General features: G+C 29.5%; 1 protein-coding gene across 1 annotated transcript in view; it reads left to right on the top strand.

The window, feature by feature from the left end:
- Nucleotides 1-20,575, top strand: part of side-II (sidestep II) — a 399,801-nt gene that overhangs the window by 349,768 nt on the left and 29,458 nt on the right. Inside the window, exon 15 of the mRNA XM_065500441.1 lies at nucleotides 16,851-17,032. Within this exon, the coding sequence (XP_065356513.1) occupies nucleotides 16,851-17,032 (182 nt within the window). The remainder of the gene's footprint in view (nucleotides 1-16,850; nucleotides 17,033-20,575) is intronic.

Here is a 20,575-nt window from a genome sequence, read left to right as displayed (position 1 = left end):
ACCCTTCACCATCGTGAGAAGGTTAACTATAAGTTTGTCATTCCGTTTGTAGTTTCAACAATATAATTTTCAGACCCTATAAAGTATATGGGGGATTTCACGTCAAGTGAGCCAACTTTTAAAATCAGTGTCTTCCGATAGGGATGAAATTTGCACCAAGGTTAGAGCTATTGCGTGGTAAGTCGGACACAATTTTTCAACAAGATCGGTCAAGAATTCAAGACACGCAAAAATTTTATGTCTTGGGTTACAAAATATTTATTTTGATAGATAGACCACTCGCATCCCACTAAGGGACCAAAACGCTCTTAAAAGAATGGACCCAAGCTTTCATTTGAGCAAAAAAATAAAATTTTAAAAGGATTTTGCCAAAAAAAAAATCAAAAATTGTATATCTTGAGTTACATAACATTTTTTTTGCTATATATCCCACTCGTATTCCACTAAGCAACCAAATAGGTCTTAAAGGAATGGACCCAAGCTTTCTTTTGAGCAAAAAAAAATTAAAAAAGGGCTTCACAAATTGCTGAGATATAAGGAAAAAACCAGGGCAACCTCGATTTTTGACCTACATATATCGGGATTAATAAGTTATTAATATAGACAATATGGATATCTAATGATAGATATTTCAGCAAAAAAAAAATTTAAAAAACTAAATTTTTTTTTTAAATTAAAAAAAAATTGAATTTAAAAAAAAAATTAAATAAAAATTTATTTTTTTTAAAAAATAAAAAAACTATTTTGGAAAAAATATAAATTTTGTTTACCAAAAAATATAATTTGTTGAAGGGTATATATAATTCAGCAAAGCCGAATATAGCTCTCTTACTTGTTATTTGGGACTCCAATATTAGGGTTAGATAGGGTCAAATTTTAAAGTCACAAAATATTCGCCAAAATTGTGTATTTTGAAATTTCATACTTGACGGATGTTCAGAAGCTTAAAAATTCGTGACCTACAGTAAGTAAATGGCACATCTTTTGAACACGGATTTTGTTTTTGATAACTTTTCTGTAATTCTGAAGGGTACATATCAGTCATTTATTCCCATTTAATTGTTGAACATTAGTGTAAACCAAAAAGTACTTTTTTTACTTCGAAAATGTCGAATTTTGTATTAACGAATCGTAATGTGCGGGAAGTTTTGCTTTACTTTGGTAGCTACTCAGGCAGACATTTCAAAATGTTTGCGAGCAACAAGATTCATCAAAAGGGAAATTTGGTACCATACGAATTGAAGACGAGAGACATTGGAGGACGGTTTTTCATGAACGATCGCTATAAAAGAAAATAATTTTTGCTACGAAGTGCCAGAGATCGTATGTGAAGTCCGGCCAACTCTCCGATTCGACACCAAAGCCAAATATCCATTTCGCTAATGTAATTATCTGAATTTGATGGGAGAAAAATGGACCTGTTCGGAATGCAACTAATTCGATAGGAGCAACGCTCAGAGTAAGCGGCCAGACATGAAACCGTAATACTCCACCATGACAACGCTCTGCCACAACTATTTGGAGTGAAGTGGTTGTGAAGTTTTGCTTCACAGCTTTATAGTCCAGACCATACTACTTGATTCGATTGATTGAGAACGCTATCTCTGGGATACGCTTTATCTTAGAACAGAGTATCCGTCATTGGCTTGGTTCGTTTTTGGCCTCAAAAGCTGTACATGATCCATATCGCACACCAAGTTCAAAAGTGACACAACTCAAAATTGATTTTTCGGGTTTATATGCCTAAACTATAAAAAAATATCAGTGTATTTTGTTGTTGTTAAAACAGTTATGTGTTTCATTATGTTTCAATTTGTATACATTTTTTGCGATTTCTGAAAAATTAAAATTTTAAGTTGTGTCACTTTTGAACTGGGTGTGCGAATATGTCGCCAGAATTTATTTTGTACAAATGTTTCAAAATAAAAGCAACAAGTGTAAAAAGCCTAATTTCATGGTGATCGGTCCATAATTAGTCATAGCTCCCATATAAGGCCCACTTCCGAAAATCACTCAAAAATACAAATTATTGATATTTTAAAAGAAAAATGTTTTTGCTCATTTACTTAGTGTAGGGTATTATATGGTCAGCCTTGAACGACCACACTTTCTTACTTATTTTGATTTTAAATGATCACCACTTTAACACGACTTATATGTATCACTAAGGGTACTCATTTAAACGCTTATGTTTGCCATTTGTTCAATTGTGAAAATTTGCGCGACGTGTTTCATGAACCTACCTTATCAATGGTGTGCAAGTTTATACATTAAATTTCTCTCTATTTGATATAAATGTCAAATAAAAATAAATTCAACAAAAGCCTTAATAAATTTTTCAAATTGTATAAATTTTAATTTTAAAAATGTTGAATGAAAGTTAAATCTTTGGAACAAACGGATTTGTTTATATTCTAGCTGTTGGTTAATGTTTTCATACACAATGCCATTTAATACAATCATTCTGTTCCAAAGTTACACAATTTTCACATGCACAACATTTTTATATTTTATTTGATTTTTATTTCTTATTAACAATAAATTCAAGTTTACGAGTCTAAATTGTCGCGCAAACTTATCGGGGTTGTGCAAACGAAATTCCATACATTTTTTGACAGTTCATTTGCGAGAGTGTAAAAATGCACAGATTGCACAGTTTGCGAGGCATTTAAGCGTTTACATGAGGACCCTTACTGATTTTTTAGTTTCAAAATTAAATGGAATGAATTCAGACAGACTGAATTCAGTTTGATTCTCCAACATGTTTGATTTTCTCCATATGTAAATTAAATAAGTAATTGGGCTACAGATGTCTTTTCTCTAGAAAGATAGCATGTAGTGACCATAGCAATGAAAGCTGTTCATAATAGAGGACATTTTTGTTCACCATAGTGGGCAGCATGTAGTTGTACAAAAAGCTGTTCTGTAAAAGGAAAGCATGTATTTGCTACAGAAATTTAACATCTTCTCTATAGAGCAAAATATGTAGGTGCATATCACCTTGAGCTGATCTTTATAGAGAACAGCATGTAGTTGCTATAGCACCTAGAATCGTTATCCATAAAGGACTGAAGATTATCCCTTTTGAGGACAGAAATGACTTTTACCCTTTTGCTTTAGAAAAGAAAACTCACACAAATTAAAGCATAACCAAACTTAAATGTATGTTGTTCATGTTGTCCTTAACTCCGGTTGTACAGTTTTCAAAAAATTTTTTCCCTCAATTTTATTTCAAATGTTGAATGATTTATGAGCAGCAACAGTACGGTACTGGTAACCGTAACATTTTTACAATATTTTCCTAAATAAACAAACATTTTTCAACACATACACTAACATAAGCATCCACTCTCAACTGCTCAATTGTCATGTTTGCTAAACAAGAGCGTGTATGAGTGTGAGTATCTGTGTGAAAAAGTGTATATATCTAAATGAGTGCATGAGTTAATACAAGTGGGTGGATAGATGTATGTTTGTTTGTATAGATGTATATTTGGAATGTTGTAGGTAGGTCTCCTTAGTACACATATACCAACTATGAAAACTCTTAAGTAAAATCTCAAGTGGCTTTAAATGCTCTACTCGTTCTTAAGTTTTCCTTTAGAACCCTTATCATTTTGTTGTTACTCTGCTCATATACAGTTTTTTCTCGTAATTTTTTTTTGTTCATTCTGGTTTTTCTTGCAACGTTGTTATTTTAATGGAAAAGGTTGTTAATTTTAGCGTTTTTGTCTCTATTAATATTTTTTGTTTTCTCGGTTCAAGCATTCTTTAACCAACAATTTATGTATCCTTGAGTTTATTTGTCTATAAATACCTTTTTGTCATTTTTCTGACAAAAAACTGGGGAGAAAAAAAAACACAAAATTTTGTGATGAAGGATTTATAATGTTTGTCATGGCGCTGGCAATATGTGAGCAAAAAATATGACCTGCTTCAATACAAAAAAAAATGCAAGAATATTCCATTAAACTATTAAAAAATCTTTATTACATAGATGAACATGAAGTATACTTTTAGGTTGCTATAGAAATTCTGAAAAACAAATTTTACTAGGGTATAAACAATTCGTCTATGTCAACTAAAATTTCAATTTTTTTCCATGCCACTCTTTTTGGTGGTTTCTTTATTATCAGTCTTGGGAATTTTGTCAGCCAACTAAGAAATGTGAAAAAAAATAAGAATAAAAACCACGACGGTATCCTTTTACCGTCATTAGTTGATTTAGTTACAGTAAATTTCAATTTCTTAATACGTATAAAATATTTATATGTCACCGGCGTTTTATATCCAGCATAATGTTTAAGGTAGTTATTAAAGTTATTTTTTCAATTTATCAAGACATTAGTGTCAAACTGTTAGTATAAGAGTTTGGGTGGTAAACAATGAATAGCTGTCTCTGTTTTCCTTCATCAGGAGTCTTTTTTTTGTTGTCAAGTGTATAATGATATAATGGAATTTGTCTTATTGTCAAGACAATGATATTGTTATTTGGGTAAGAGATAGTAATATATTTATTCATGTTTAATATAAATAACTAAGGAAATATTTTGCATAAATAGTATCATTAAAGTGTCATTTATAATATTTAGTGGATGTGTATTTAATTTAAAATAAAAGTTATGTTTTAATAGCGATTATGTGGAACCTGCTTTTGGAATTTAAAAGTTATAACTTTAATTAAAATTAAATTTAGTATGGGCCAAATATTCTTACATGGGGGATATATAACACGCCTTTCTGAATCACAGAAATTTATTATAAACCATTAAAGGATGTTTTTTAGAATCGGAAAACTTGGCAGAACTGTTGTTTTGGACAGCTGATTTGACAGTTCTCTGTTGTTTTTGGTTAGTTTGATTTGACAATCTATCAAGAATAGACTCACGCCAGAGCGTTTGCAAATTGTTCAACTTTGTTTTGAAAATCATAGTTCAATTCGACAAACTATAATTCGTTTTCACAATATGTTTACTCTTAACGATAATACATATCTTCACAAAGAATGATGATCTGAACGGTGAGCGGTATAGAGACAGGCATACAAACTTTGTCATGCCTCAATTGGAAGGTATTATTGGGAAATTTTGTACCAACAAAGCGTCATATGCGGGTAGTTTTGCTTTACTTCTTTAATTAAAAAAAGTGACGGTAAAGCACTCTGATTACTCTCCAATGCTTATAGTGAATGCTTATAGTTTATCCAGGTATAGTTTATCAGGTTTGTGCTGTTAAGAAGTGGTGATTTTGACACGGAAGACAAATATCGCCCAGGCCAGTCACATACGTTTAAAGACCAAGAATTGGAGGAATTACTCCATGAAGATTCTTGTCAAACTAAACAAGAGATTGCAAAATCATCGGGATCTAATCAATCAGCAATTTTAAAACGTTTGCGAGCAGCAGGATTCATTTAAAAGAAGGAAAATTGTGTACCATACGAATTGAAGCTGAGATTCGTATGAATGGAGCATTGGCCGCAAAACGCCCAAAATATGCGGCGAGACATGAAATCGTAATACTCCATGATGACAACGCTCAGCCACATGTTGTCTTTAGAGTCCAGACCGTGGCTCTGGATGCAGAACGCTCTCTCTTGGTTACGCTTAACTTTGGAACAGAATATCCGATATTGGCGTGATTCGTTCTTGCCCTCAAAAGATGAGCAGTTATTTTGGGTCGGAATCCATATGTTGCCAAAGAGATGGAAAAAGGCCATAGCTAACAATGGGCAATAATAAAAGCTAAAAACTTGAAAAAATTCCGTTTTTTTAAATCATACACCCAATAGCATTGCAAATATATGGTTTCAGCAGGATGGTGCGACATGTCACAAAGCTAACAATACAATCAATTAACTGATAGAAAATTTGGCGAACGAATAATTTCAAGAAATGGAACTGTTCATGTGATTAGAGGCCATTAGATTATTTTCTCTGGGGATATGTAAAGTCCCATTTATTTGCAAATTAATCAGATACGATACAACATTCTACGCATTATTGGGAATTAACGACAGCCTGATTTACTGAGAAGTGTGTGTTTTAAAATTGGACTTCCAGGTTACACCAAAGGCGGCCACATGCCCGAACTCATATTTAAGCATTAATGCCATACAATTATCTAATTAATAAAACCAGTTGGATGGACATTAAAAATGTTTATATCTGTTTTATTTCAAATTAAAATCACCCTTTATAATTGTTATATTAACTGATACTGTTATCCATATTGAACACGATGTCCTTGCTTAGCAATTGAAGCTATTCTCTATAGAGATACAGGATGTAGCAACTGAAGCTGTTTTCCATAAAGCACGTATTTGCTATAACAATTGCTGTTTTTCTTCATAGAGAAAACCATGGAGTTTCAATAGCTAATAAAGCAGTTCTCCATTGAGAATAAGTAGCATGTAGATCCTGTAGTTACTGAAGCTGTTCTTCATAGAAAGAAGAATTAAGCATTTTGCTATATCAAGCTGTTCTTCATAACGAACAGCATTTAGTTGCTATAGCAAATATTGCTGGTCTTCATAAACGGTAGTTGCTATTGAAAGTAAAGCTGTTATACATAGAGGAAAGGATGAAGATATAGTTTTTAAATCTAAAACTTATTTAGCCTAGAATTATTATTCGTGAACTATGGAGTTTTGGGCAAATGCTATAGCATTTAATGATAACACAATTATGCTTTACATTATTTTGATGGTTGGAAAATATATTTTGTAATCTTTTCTTCTAAGAAAAAAACAATTGTACAATTCTGCATGCATTGAAACAAATTAAGAAATCAAATTCACATGTAAACATGAAGTCAAAATTATGTATATCACAAATTTTGAATTTAAGTTATTCCTTCTTCACTTGATATCTAAAATCATGTAATTTAATACTCAAAGAAGTCTGTAACGGTATATTTTTAATATACATTCTATAAATATAATTTTTCGAGTGTTTGCTATCTATGAAATTTATATCTTTTTTGATAGCCGTATCAATTTAGCTCACCTACCCTCCTTATGGAAATTTCCAACATAAATCTTTAATAAAATAAAATGTCACTCCCTTAAAAAAGTCAAATAAATACTTATCGAATAATTTAACTTTGACACAAGTTTATTCCTATCAAATTTTTAATAAATTTAAATATAAAACAGTGAAGTGTATTGTAAACCTATTTTATTGACTTTTTTTTGGAATAAATATTTTTTAAAAAATCTACACATTTTAAATGCAAATTTAATTGGATGTACAATTTAAATTTTATACACTTGTATTCTTTAAAGGAAAATTTGAAATATATTCAGTTTTTTATGACAAAAAAATTTAAAATTTCAAAGGTTTATTTTATAATCATGGCAGAACAAGCAAGGTACAATTATCAAAAAGTACGTTCTCAATTATACATTCCCTATAACGTCAAACAAAAGAAAATTAGAAAAAAACAAAACGAAATGTCTAAGACAAAAATAAATTAATTGAATAAATTTTTGTGTATTTACTTTTTTTCGTGAAATATTCAATTCAAATTAAATTTGTTCCAAATAAATATGTGTTAGTTTTAATATAACGTGCAAAACATTGTGAAAACAAAATAAAAAATGATGAGAGTAAATGCGTTATTTGACGTTGTAGAGGTAAATATTGAAATCTCTCCCTAATAATTGTACCTGGTTGGTTCTACCATGTTTTATAATTACTTAAAATGTATAACTTGTCAATGTTCAAAATAAATGATAGAACTGAAATCTATTATTACATGAAATATAATCAATTTTTATTGCAAACTGTTGTCAATTGCTCAAACAAATAATACTGTCCAACAGCATTTTTGGAACAGAATAGCGAACATTTAATTCTAGAAGGGCATTTTGAGTAAATCATTTTTGTAGAATGAACTTTTAGTCCAACTGGTCTCAGTTATTATACAGTGGGACAAGTTAATGTCTGACTCTAACTTTTGTCTTTAAAGGACTATTTATATTTTAATTTCAGCTCAATCGGTTCATAAATAAATTTTTGTCGATTTTTTTTTTAAATTGGATTCCCAAGGTGGCGTATTATTTTGCTAATTTGGCGTAAAGAGCATTATTTAGAACTTTGGTGTCTTGGTGACCTTCATTGAAATTTTCCGGCAAACATTTTCGTGGAATATTGTCATTCTTAAATGTTTCTGAAAGGACTTTTCTTATTTTCTCGAAAAAGGGTCAATTTGACCTCTAGTAGAGGTTTAAGATCATTCACAGGAATGATCCCCACAATATAAATCTGACATTCTCTCAGACATCAACTTACAAAATTTTTTTCATTTAGTATAATGGTCCCTTCGATCAAAAAATTAAAACTTTGATTCACTGTAAAAAAAAACTCAGATCAGTTAGACTCTAAGTTCTACTTAAGTGCGTCAAAGTTTTAATTCTACAAAAATAATGTACTCAACATACCCTCTTAGAATTATAGGGTCGCAATTCTGTTGCAAAAATGCTGTTGGACAGCATTTAAACATTAATCGTTTTCCCTTTTGAAGTAGGTTAGGGTTTGAATTTATATACCCTCCACCACTATAAGTGGTGAATGTGGTATATATAAGTTTGTCATTCCGTGTGTAACATTGAGAAATATTCATCTGAGATCCAACAAAGTATATATATTATTGATCCTTATGAAATTCTAAGTCGATTGAGCCATGTCCGTCTGTCAGTCTGTGTAAAACACGCTCACGTCCAAAATACGCAAACAAACTTAGTAGATTTGCAAGAAACATTTTTACTATTGTCCTAAGCAGTTTCGTATTGAAAATCAGCGAAATCGGTACAGTGGAACAAAAGTTATGAATTAAAAAGTGGGACAACCTCAAAAAAAAATTTATAATTTTCACATATTTTTGGACATTTTTTGTAAATATATTGCTGCTAATATCATAAAATTTTGCACTCGTTACTTTTATGATAAAAGGAGTAACTCTGGTGAAAATTATAAGAATTGGTTCATGATTTCTCCTAGCCCCCATACAAATATCTTCCCGAAATATGGTTCTATGGTCTGTAAATGCCTACAGAATAGCACTATCCATAGAAAATTCAGCAGAAATAAGTTTCGTGGTAAAAAAAATTACATTACAAAATTTTTCGTGGATCGGCCCATATTTGACCATAGCCCCCATATAAAGTACACTTCCGAAAATCCCATAAATAAGCATAAATGTCTTATAAATGTGGCTATCAAGTTGAAATTCGACATAAATGATCCCCATATATACTAAAATCGTTGTAATTAATTCTATGAAGATCGGCCGATAATTGGTTATAGCTCCCATATAAGGACCACTTCCGAAAAACACAATAACCTACATAAATATCTAAAAACATATCCGTAGTTTATATTTAGAAATCATACTATTGGATTTTGTGAATATCAGTCCATATTTGACCATAGCTCCCATATAAGGTCCACTTCCAAAAATCAGTTAAGTACTCATAAATCTCTTATAAATACATTTATCATGCTAAAATTCGATAAAAATTATACTCATATATATAGATATTACTGTACTAAATTTTATGCAGATTGGCCGATAATTGGTCATAGCTCCCCTTCCGAAAAAAGATATTAATTTTAAAAAATATTAAAAACATATCAATATCAAAATGAAATTACGCACAGATCAGTAATTTGAATCCAGTAATCATACTTCTGGATTTTGTGAATATCGGTCCATATTTAACCATAGCTCCCATATAAGGTCCACTCCCGAAAATCACTAAAATCCTCAAAAATTTCAGACAAATATAGTTATCAGGTTGAAATTCAAAACAAATTTATTCAATATATACAAAAATCGATGTACCAAATTTTATGATGATAGGCCCATAATTGGTCATAACCTCCTTATAAGAACCACTTCAGTAAACACATTAACCTGCACAAATATCCAAAAAAATATATACTGAACCAAAATTTTACACCTATCAGTAATTTGTATCCAAGAATCGTACTACAAGATTTTTTAAATATTGGTCCATAATTCGGCATAGCTCCCATATAAGGTTCACTCTTGTTAATAGCGTTGTTTATATGAAATTCTACAAAAATAGCCCTTAAATACTTAGGACCATAATAGGTCATAGCCTCAATATATTAAACCAAAATAGTACACAGATCAGTAATTTGTATTCAAAAATCATAATACTGAATTTTGTGAATATTGGTAAATAATTGGCCACAGCTCTCATATAAATACATAAAAATCACGTTAAAATATTTTATGACAATCGAATCATAATAGGTCATAGCTCCCACATAAGTCCCACAACCAAATATTTTGAAATTTGTCTAAATATATTTGTATACCCTTTTTATACTCTGTTTCTTCACTTGAGGTTAAAAGGGAAAAATGTTGATCCAAACGTATTAACTAATTACACTAGTTTACAAATCAAACATTTTTGTTTGCTCATGGAATGAAACTTGTATTTTTGAGAAGAGCTAGGAACGCTAGTTAATTGACCATTTTTTGTTTCCCACCTATACGTCAACATTTTGAGATATATGGGTTTTTATTTTTCGCCTGCCCTGAGTACTACTAATGCATACTGTAGTGTACCGAATTGTGATAATTAGGTATTTACATCGTTTTTGGGTACATAACACTCTGGCGAAGCTACTAGATACTTTCAGAGTTGTATTCTTTTGACAAATTCCAAAAAAAATTAACGGGAAAAAAATAAATACTGTTTAAAAGTACATATTTCCTGTGGATAAACGTTAATAAATCGCTATTAAATACAAAACCCTAAAGTAAAAACTATTTTAAAATGTCTTCTAGAAACTGTAAAATAAACCCAGGCTATTTTTGTTTTATTTGCGGAAAAATTATTCAGTCAAATCGAGGTTTTCCTATAACATTAACACTGCAAAATGCTTATTTATATTAAAAAATTTCGTAAAAGCTTTAGATAAGACAAAACCAGCATTTCAATATTTATACAGCGTGTTCCCGAGTCTTTCTGAGGCTAAACTAAAAGAAGGGATATTTGCGGGTCCTCAAATATGAAAAATTTTGGTTGATACCAAATTTGAGTGTCTATTAATCGATGTTGAAAATGCAGCATGGAATTCTTTTAAACTTTTTGTTTAAGAATTTTTGGGGAATAAGAAAAGTCAAAATTACAGATATATTGTTGCGAATTTATTACATAATTTTGAACTGATGGGTGTAAATATATCGCTCAAAATTCACTTTAACATTCTCATTTGGATTTTTCCCGGAAAACCCCGGACACATGAGTGACGAACATGGAGAGCGTTTCCATAAAGATTTGAAGTTTTTCGAGAGGAATTATCAAGGTTTTTGGGATCAGAATATGCTAGAAGACTACTGTTGGAGTGTCGTGAGGGAGACAAATGAAAACAATTATAAAAAGAGGACTAAAACACTTCACTTTTAATTTTTTTGTCCTAATTTAAAGTACATTTTAATATGTTTCGTTTTTAATAAATATCTCAAAAGTTTGACGTCCAGGATTTTTTTAAACATTTTTTCCGAATTTAGAAGACCTAAATACACAAATCCCCATATTTTTCAATTCATGAGCAAAAACCTTGTAAACTAGTGTTATTAAGTATATAAATTGTTAAATTTCATACGTTCTAATAGGAATTTCAGTTATAAATTGCTGAATTAGATACAATTTTTTGTACATTTGAAATAAAATATCTTCTGCGTAAACTAGTCTTTCTAACAATTGTTATATTATTTCAGTTTTTATACCATCATATTTAGGTGGAGGGTATTTAAGATTCGGCATGGCCGAATATAGTAGTCTTACTTGTTTTTTTGTGTAATTACAAATTTTAATACTTTCCTAGTCTCCGACTAAGCCGACTATTTAAATTAGTCAGTAGCTTCATTCTATATTTCTGAGGTTACGCGATCCAAGAATGTCCGTATCATAGACAGGAAGTGTAAATAAAATCCTACCTTGTAAAACTACAACTACAATCTTGTATTCTCTCACTTGATGAATTTTTAAAGGGCAAAACTCAGAACTAGCCGTCTAATAACTTTACAAATTAGAAAGTGATAACAGTTATTCCACAAATGTTATGTAGCGAGTTAATTGTTCTTTCCTCAATCTATAATCTCAGATCTTTGTGCATAAATATTTTTAAAGTGATGTTCAATATTGAATTCTTAAGTTGATATTTTTAAATTTTAAAAATTGGAGTAAAATCTAATAATATCATCAAAATTGTATTAAAACCAAATAATGTACCGACTATTTTAGCATGCTAAAAAATATTTTTCTTCCAAAAGTTGGTGCCTACTTGCTGTTCACAAAATATTACAAAAAATTCTCAATATTACTTTAATAACTCTTCTTTAGACTCAAACCTTTAAAACAGCCTTTTTAAATTTCACCATAAAAATTCATACGAAAATAAAAACAATAATCTCATTTTGATTATACATATTTTGGTATATTTTCCCTTCTTATCAAATTACATACACAAAAACTATAAAATAAAAAAAAAACCTCTTGAATAGTAAATAAACAAAAAGGAAAACTGCAACAAAATATCATCATATAAATGTTATTTTAATACATACCATTACCACAAATGAGTCGTAGTTATTGTATTTAAGTGTATTTCGATGGTTGATGCTAAAATGTAGACTAAAAGAAAAATGTAAAAAGAAAGATTTTTTCTGCTTTTAGAAAGAAAAATGTAGAAGAAAAATATTCAATATTTATTGATCATATTTATGTTGTTGTTACGTTTTGTGTTGAAAGCCACGGTGGGTTAGATGGTGGTTTTTGAGGGGAAAAATAAATTTTAACATGCAATGCAATCTGACCAACAGTTCTAGTTTTATTAACAGATTTATTTGAAGTATTTTGCACTCATCTATTAAAAACAAGTAGAAAAGTATGATCCGTCAAGGCCGACAACCCTACACTAAGTAAATGAGCAAAAAATTTTTCATTTCAAAAACATCAAAAATTAATATTCGTGAGTGGTTTTTGGATGTGGGCTTATATGGATGCTATGACCAATTATGGACCGATCACCATGAATTTAGGTCGTGTGATTTATATCTATATGAAAGTTATTTATGTTGAATTTTGTGTGTAGACCAACATTTTTAAGATATTTATGAACGTTAAAGTGATTTTCGGAAGCGGGTCTATATGGGAGCTATGACTAATTATGGACCGATCGTAACAAAATTTGATTACATGAATTTTGTATATGGGGGATTTCATGTCAAGTGAACCAACTTTTGAAATCGATGTCTTCCGATCGGGATGAAATTTGCACCAAGGTTAGCTCTATTGGATAGTAACTCAGACACAATTTTTCAACAACATCGGTCGAGAACTCTCTGAGTTATAGGGGGTAAAATTTTGACAATTTGGTCAAACAGGGGTTTTTTCTTATCCATGTAACTTATTACCTATTGTTCTTAGCAAAATGTGTTCCAAATAGTATAGATAGCTATTTCTTCGATCTTTCGAAAAAAAATATTTAAAAAAAAAAATAAAAAATTTTTAATATTTTTTTTCCGAAATCAAAAACTTTTTTGACTTTTTTTAAAATACGCTATTTTTTTTATTTTTTTTTTTTTTCTTAAAATAAAGTTTAGATATTTTCCTTGAACACCTACTTGGTCGCTTAGTGGGATGCGAGTGGGTATCTATCAAAATAAATATTTTGTAACTCAAAACATAAAATTTTTGACTTTTTTTGCAAAATCAAAAACTTTGTTGACTTTTTTTTTTCAAAATGGACCCTTTTTTAATCTTTTTTTTTAGGTCAAACAAAAGCTTAGATATTATCCTTGAAGACCCTTTTGGTCGCTTAGTGGGATGCGAGTGGGATATCTATCAAAATAAATATTTTTTAACTCAAGACTTACAATTTTTGACTTTTTTTTTTGCAAATACGATTTTTTTTCCAAATGGGCCCTTTTTTTAAAATTTTTTTTGTAGTCAAAAGAAAGCTTAGGTCCATTCCTTTAAGATATTTTTAGTCCCTTAGTGGGATGCGAGTAGGATATCTATCAAAATAAATATTTTGTAACGCAAGACATACAATTTTTTCATTTTTTTTTGCAAAATCAAAATTTTTTTCCAATATGGGCCCTTTTTTAATTTTTTTTTTTTGCTCAAAAGAAAGCCTAGGTCCATTCCTTTAAGATATTTTTAGTCCCTTAGTGGGATGCAAGTGGGATATCTATCAAAATAAATATTTTGTAACGCAAGACATACAATTTTTTAATTTTTTTTTGCAAAATCGAAATTTTTTTCCAATATGGGACTTTTTTTTAAAAATTTTTTTTGCTCAAAAGAAAGCTTAGGTCTTTTCCTTTAAGACCTATTTTGTCACTTAGGAAGATGTGAGTAGGATATCTATTAAAATAAAAATGTTGTAACTCAAGACATTCAATTATTGACTTTTTTTTTGCAAATTCGAATTTTTTTTTAGTCAAAAGAAAGCTTAGGTCCATTCCTTTAAGATATTTTAGGTCCCTTAGTGGGATACGAGTGGGATATCTATCAAAATAAATATTTTGTAACTCAAGATATACAATTTTTGATTTTTTGGCAAAATCAAAAACTTTTTTGACTTTTTTTTAAAATGGGCCCTTTTTGTAATTTTTTTTTTTGCTATAAAGAAAGCTTAGGCCTATTCCTTTAAGATGGTTTTGATCGCTTAGTGGGATGCGAGTGGGATATATATCAAAATAAATGTTTTGTAACTCAAGACATACAATTTTTGTGTTAAAACATTTATTTTGATAGATATCCCACTCGCATCCCACTAAGGGACTAAAAATATCTTAAAGGAATGGACCTAGGCTTTCTTTTGAGCAAAAAAAAAAAATAAAAAAGGGCCCATATTGGAAAAAAATTTTGATTTTGCAAAAAAAAATTAAAAAATTGTATGTCTTGCGTTACAAAATATTTATTTTGATAGATATCCTACTCGCATCCCACTAAGGGACTAAAAATATCTTAAAGGAATGGACCTAAGCTTTCTTTTGACTACAAAAAAAATTTAAAAAAAAGGGCCCATTTGGAAAAAAAATCGTATTTGCAAAAAAAAAAGTCAAAAATTGTAAGTCTTGAGTTAAAAAATATTTATTTTGATAGATATCCCACTCGCATCCCACTAAGCGACCAAAAGGGTCTTCAAGGATAATATCTAAGCTTTTGTTTGACCTAAAAAAAAAGATTAAAAAAGGGTCCATTTTGAAAAAAAAAAGTCAACAAAGTTTTTGATTTTGCAAAAAAAGTCAAAAATTTTATGTTTTGAGTTACAAAATATTTATTTTGATAGATATCCCACTCGCATCCCACTAAGCGACCAAGTAGGTGTTCAAGGAAAATATCTAAACTTTATTTTAAGAAAAAAATAAAAAATAGCGTATTTTAAAAAAAAGTCAAAAAAGTTTTTGATTTCGGAAAAAAAATATTAAAAATTTTTTATTTTTTTTTTTAAATATTTTTTTTCGAAAGATCGAAGAAATAGCTATCTATACTATTTGGAACACATTTTGCTAAGAACAATAGGTAATAAGTTACATGGATAAGAAAAAACCCCTGTTTGACCAAATTGTCAAAATTTTACCCCCTATAACTCAGAGAGTTCTCGACCGATGTTGTTGAAAAATTGTGTCTGAGTTACTATCCAATAGAGCTAACCTTGGTGCAAATTTCATCCCGATCGGAAGACATAGATTTCAAAAGTTGGTTCACTTGACATGAAATCCCCCATATATAAAACTTATTTGGAGCGGAATTTGTGGAGATACATATGTAAATTAAACATATATGACCGATAAACTCCAATTTCGTGAGGACATTTGTATAGGGGCTAGGTGAAATAATGGACGGATTTAAGCCAGTTTCAATAGGCTTGGTCCTTGGGCAAAAAAAATTATATTTGCCAAATTTTGTCGAAATATCTTCAAAATTGAAACCTGTACTTTGCGCACAAGGTTTACATGGACAGACGGACGGACGGACATCGTTTAATCGACTCAGAAAGTGATTCTAACTAAGTCGATCGGTATTATTTAAGGTGGGTGTTAGACTAATATTTCTGGGCGATACAAACATCTGCACAAACGCATTATACCCTCCCCACTATGGTGGTGTAGGGTTTAAATATGAACTTTGTACCTATATAAAAATTTTCGAATTATGAAGTTTCAAAAATTGAATTTTATATGCAAAAAGGCAATTGTTCGTGGAGCAATTTATAGAACTATAGTCCATGGTTCTCTTAGAAAAACCGGGTTGGACCAATAATATTTTTTTAAATTTTAATAAGAATAACAATTTTTATTTATTTTTGTTATTCTTTTAACCACTGTTCCTTACACTCTAACCAAAAAAAAATATAAATGAAATTTGAATTGATAATCTTTTGGTGGTCGATGGCAAAATAAGGCAGCATCATAAAATCTTACAAATAAAAAACAGTAAAAGAGAAAAATTTAAATAAAAAATCAAACCCTAAAGAGCAATTTTTTTTAAAGCTTGTGTAAAATAGTAATCATAATCATAAAAATATTATACAAAACTGCCCTAAAATATTAAGAAAAAGATACAACAACTTTACTTTATAAAAAAGAAAATAAAAATATACATAAATGAAACGAAAATGATAACTACAGGGAAATTGATTTGATGGTAAAGTAATGATAAAAGAAAGTATATGCAACTGTTTATGATTTCTTTACTTTAAAAGGAAAAGAAAAGTGAAATATGACAAAATAATTTAGCAAACCTGGAAAGTAATATTTATGATTATTTTTTTTCTCTTTCTATTTCCTTACAGATTCAACGTTACAAATCCCGAGGAGCCACAATTTTCTTTAGAAAATTTGGATTCATTGACTTCACTAATGACACAAGAAAATAATTCATTAAAATTGCGCATCTATGCCTTCAATCAAAAAGGACGTAGTCCTGCTTATCCACTCACAGATTTCATTATTGGTTCAACGGCTTTTAAAAATGGTAGGTACAAAGAAAATGAGAAAAATATTATTGAAAACATAAAATAAAATCTTGTATTAATACATATGTATGTAAGTCAGTTGTTGCTGTTTTTGTCTTTAATATTACTAGCTATCATCACATATTCTTTGCCTTTCTATATGGCTTTTAAAGCCTTAAAATGTTTGCCATTTTCATCATTATAGCGTCACTTCTTTGCTAATACTCGTGTATGTTTTAGTATGTATACAAGTGATTTTACTTAGTTTACCTTTGGTTTACTTTCTTTCGTTGGATTTTTCTTTCTTAGCTACGTTTAAGCCATGAGACAATGATTGATTACCTGATGACATGTTAGATTCGACAGGTGTTTTTGAGTAATGTGGTTGGCTGTTGTTGTTGTTGTTCGAGTCGTTATAGCTAAAAGAAAACATTACTAAGTACCAGATATCCTACATAAATGTTTGTTTTTTGTTGGTGTATCTCGGCTATAATTTTTTTCCTACTTTAATTTTTTTTTTGTGCTGTTGATTTTGTTTTCTGTTTTGCTTGTGCTTGTGGCAACATGTTTATTTTAGTTTTTTCTTTTTTATTTTTTTTTTACCTTTAAGTTGTTGTCATTACAGTGATTCATGCATAAGTTGTTACGCAGGCTGAGGTTGATACGTTTACTTTTGAGGCATAAAAGAAAATTTTATAAAAAAATTATGTAAAATCGAACTAAAAACAATTTTGAATCGCGAAGTATCGCTTCCTCAAAACTAAACGTAGATACTTCTGTGTTAATTTTTTAGCAAATGGCTGCAGAAAAATCAGTATGAAAATTGTAAATTGTTGCATAAAATCAAAAATATTTGGTATGACTTCAGTTCGTTAGAAATTTATTTTACGTCCATTAACCAATCTTTTGAAAGCTTTTGTAAGCTACTCAAATTGAGAAGTATCATTGAGTTTAAGTACAATACTTCTGGATTATGCCAAATACCGACTTCGCACACTTAACCCTCATCTAACCCTTGAGTGTGAAACCACTGAAATTAAACTTTTTTATAAATTTTTAAAAACATTTACTAAGCATCAATTTAGCGCAGAAAACTCATTAAATTAAAAAATTTATTTTGATAACGGAGATCTAAAAAGTGACGTTGCTTACCCTGGTGTGTGGTTTTCCACACATATTTAATTTCTATGGTTTTTGCACTAGGAATTGGATTTAAAGATATTTTGTCCAAAAATTTATTTTGATAACCAGATATTTAAAAAGAGACGTTACTTACCAATGTATACCAAGTAGTCCAACTCTCAATTTTTTCAAATTACTCTCTCACATATACGGGTACAGTGTGAGCTCAGAGAAATGTAAACAAATGAAATATCTTGAAATTTTAACTTTTAATTTTTGATAAAATAACGTTCTATTACACATTATTACTTTAACACATATAATTTTATATTTTTTTTAAACACTTTTAGCACACTTTCATTGTTAAAAAGTTTCTATTTTGCACAAATCAAGAAAAAAATATTTTTGGAAATTCTGACATGTAATTTTTTGTTATTGTAGAATTTAAACTATAGGACAGAGTTACAATTTTTGGTATTAAAAATTCATACAAATTCAAATTTAGAACATATTTATAAAACTCTGTTGCCTGTAGAAAATTTAAAAGTTACCAACACATGTGTAATTTTGTTACTCACACATGTTTAGAGTTAGGTACTTTTTTACTAACACATGTATAGAGTTAGGTACTGTTGTCAAAGAGTTGGACTACTTGTTATACTTTGTTACTTACCATGGTGTGTTGTTTTCCACGCATATACAATTTCTATGGATTTTGCACTAGGAATTGAATTTAAAGATTTTTTGTTCAAAAATTTATTTTGATAACCAGATATTTAAAAAGAGACGTTGCATACCCTGGTGTGTGGTTTTCCACACATATTTAATTTCGATATTTTTTGCACTAGAAAATGGATTTAAAGATTTTTTTGGCATCATATATGCTGGTTCTGCCAAAGTGGCATATTTTGGAAGCGTAGTCATAACCTAAATGTTTGTGTTATTGTAAATGTGTTGAAGATAGATATACTAATTTGATGACAAACAGATAAAATAATATAAAAACAAGTAAGAGAGCTGAATTCGGCTGTGCCGAATCTTATATATCCTTCACCAAATTATACTTAAAAATATTTTTTTTTTTAAATTTTTATTTAAAGAAAAATTATTGTTTTTTAATTTTTTTAAAAAAAGTTTTTTCTAATTTTTTTTATATTTTTTTAATTTTTTAAAAAAAAAAAATTTCAACAAAGAATTTACGACAAAAAAAAAGTTTTTTGATAAAACGAAAAATTTGGGTTAAAATATATTTTTCCCGATTTTGACCCATTGTATGTCCAACTTACGATCGTTGCAATGGACTTTCAAATATCTATCATTAGATATCCATATTGTCTATATTAATGACTTAGTTATCCAGATATAGATCAAAAATAGGCCAAAAATCGAGGTATTCCCGGTTTTTTCCTAATATCTCGCCATTTATGGCCGATTTTGTCCTTGCCACTCATGGCGAAGGGTATAATAAATATGATATTGGTGATAAATCATGATTGTGACTACAAAAAAAATTATGTTGCTAATGTAAAATACGTAGACGCATGTGTGGAAAATAACACACAAGGGTAAACAACGTTTTTTTATTGTGAGATGTGGGTTAAGGTCTTTATAAAATGTTTAGTTGTAAAAACCTTGTTCACACATTTTCATACAGCCCTCCTATCAACGTGTATGCATATTTAAGTTGGCATTAAAAAAGAATTTTGTGTTTTTTGTAAAATAAGCCATTAGGTAAAACAAGATTGATTTGGGTGTAGTTTTTCATTCTATATATTTTTTTCCATCTTTCATTTTTACATTCTCTATATGCCATGTTCTGTTTACATTTCTCTTTTGGGGTTATTTGCCAACATGTTCATACATTTAGTTTTCACTTTGCCTCCAGCACAGTTGGCAATCAGCAGAAAAATTTAAATATTAAAGGATCGACAAAGCAGAAAACTAAATTTCATCAAAATTTAAATCGCTGAAAAGGACATGTGCAATCAGATGATAAGGATTGTTAGAAAATACGATAAATTGTGGGATTTAGCTGTTATAAGGAAATATAGTTTAAAATTTACAAGGGTTAAGGTTAATGTAAACTACAAGGAAGCAAAAGAATATTAATGATTTTTGTTGTCTTAAACTATTATATGATTTAAGGATGTTGCTTTTAAATTGTGAAATGATGAAAAATATTTATTTAACTAAATTTTTTTTTTTGGATTTTTAAGGTTAGATTTTCGAATTTTTATTTTACAATAGATTTTTAAATTTGTCCAAAGTTTCAGGCATTTTCAATTATTATAAAACAAATTTGCAAAATTATTATTTTCTACACTTCATAATAACTCATGCTGTGAATGTGAAATTGATTTTTGGAAAATTAGCTTTTGGAACTCAACTTGTTCCGACATGTTTATTGTGCTGCAGACGTATACGTAATGTGATATGTACTA

Source organism: Calliphora vicina, chromosome 2 (assembly GCF_958450345.1).
Source record: "Calliphora vicina chromosome 2, idCalVici1.1, whole genome shotgun sequence".
Taxonomy (NCBI): domain Eukaryota; kingdom Metazoa; phylum Arthropoda; class Insecta; order Diptera; family Calliphoridae; genus Calliphora; species Calliphora vicina.
Note: the sequence above shows the minus strand (reverse complement) of the source record. Positions and strands in the feature narration are given on the sequence as shown.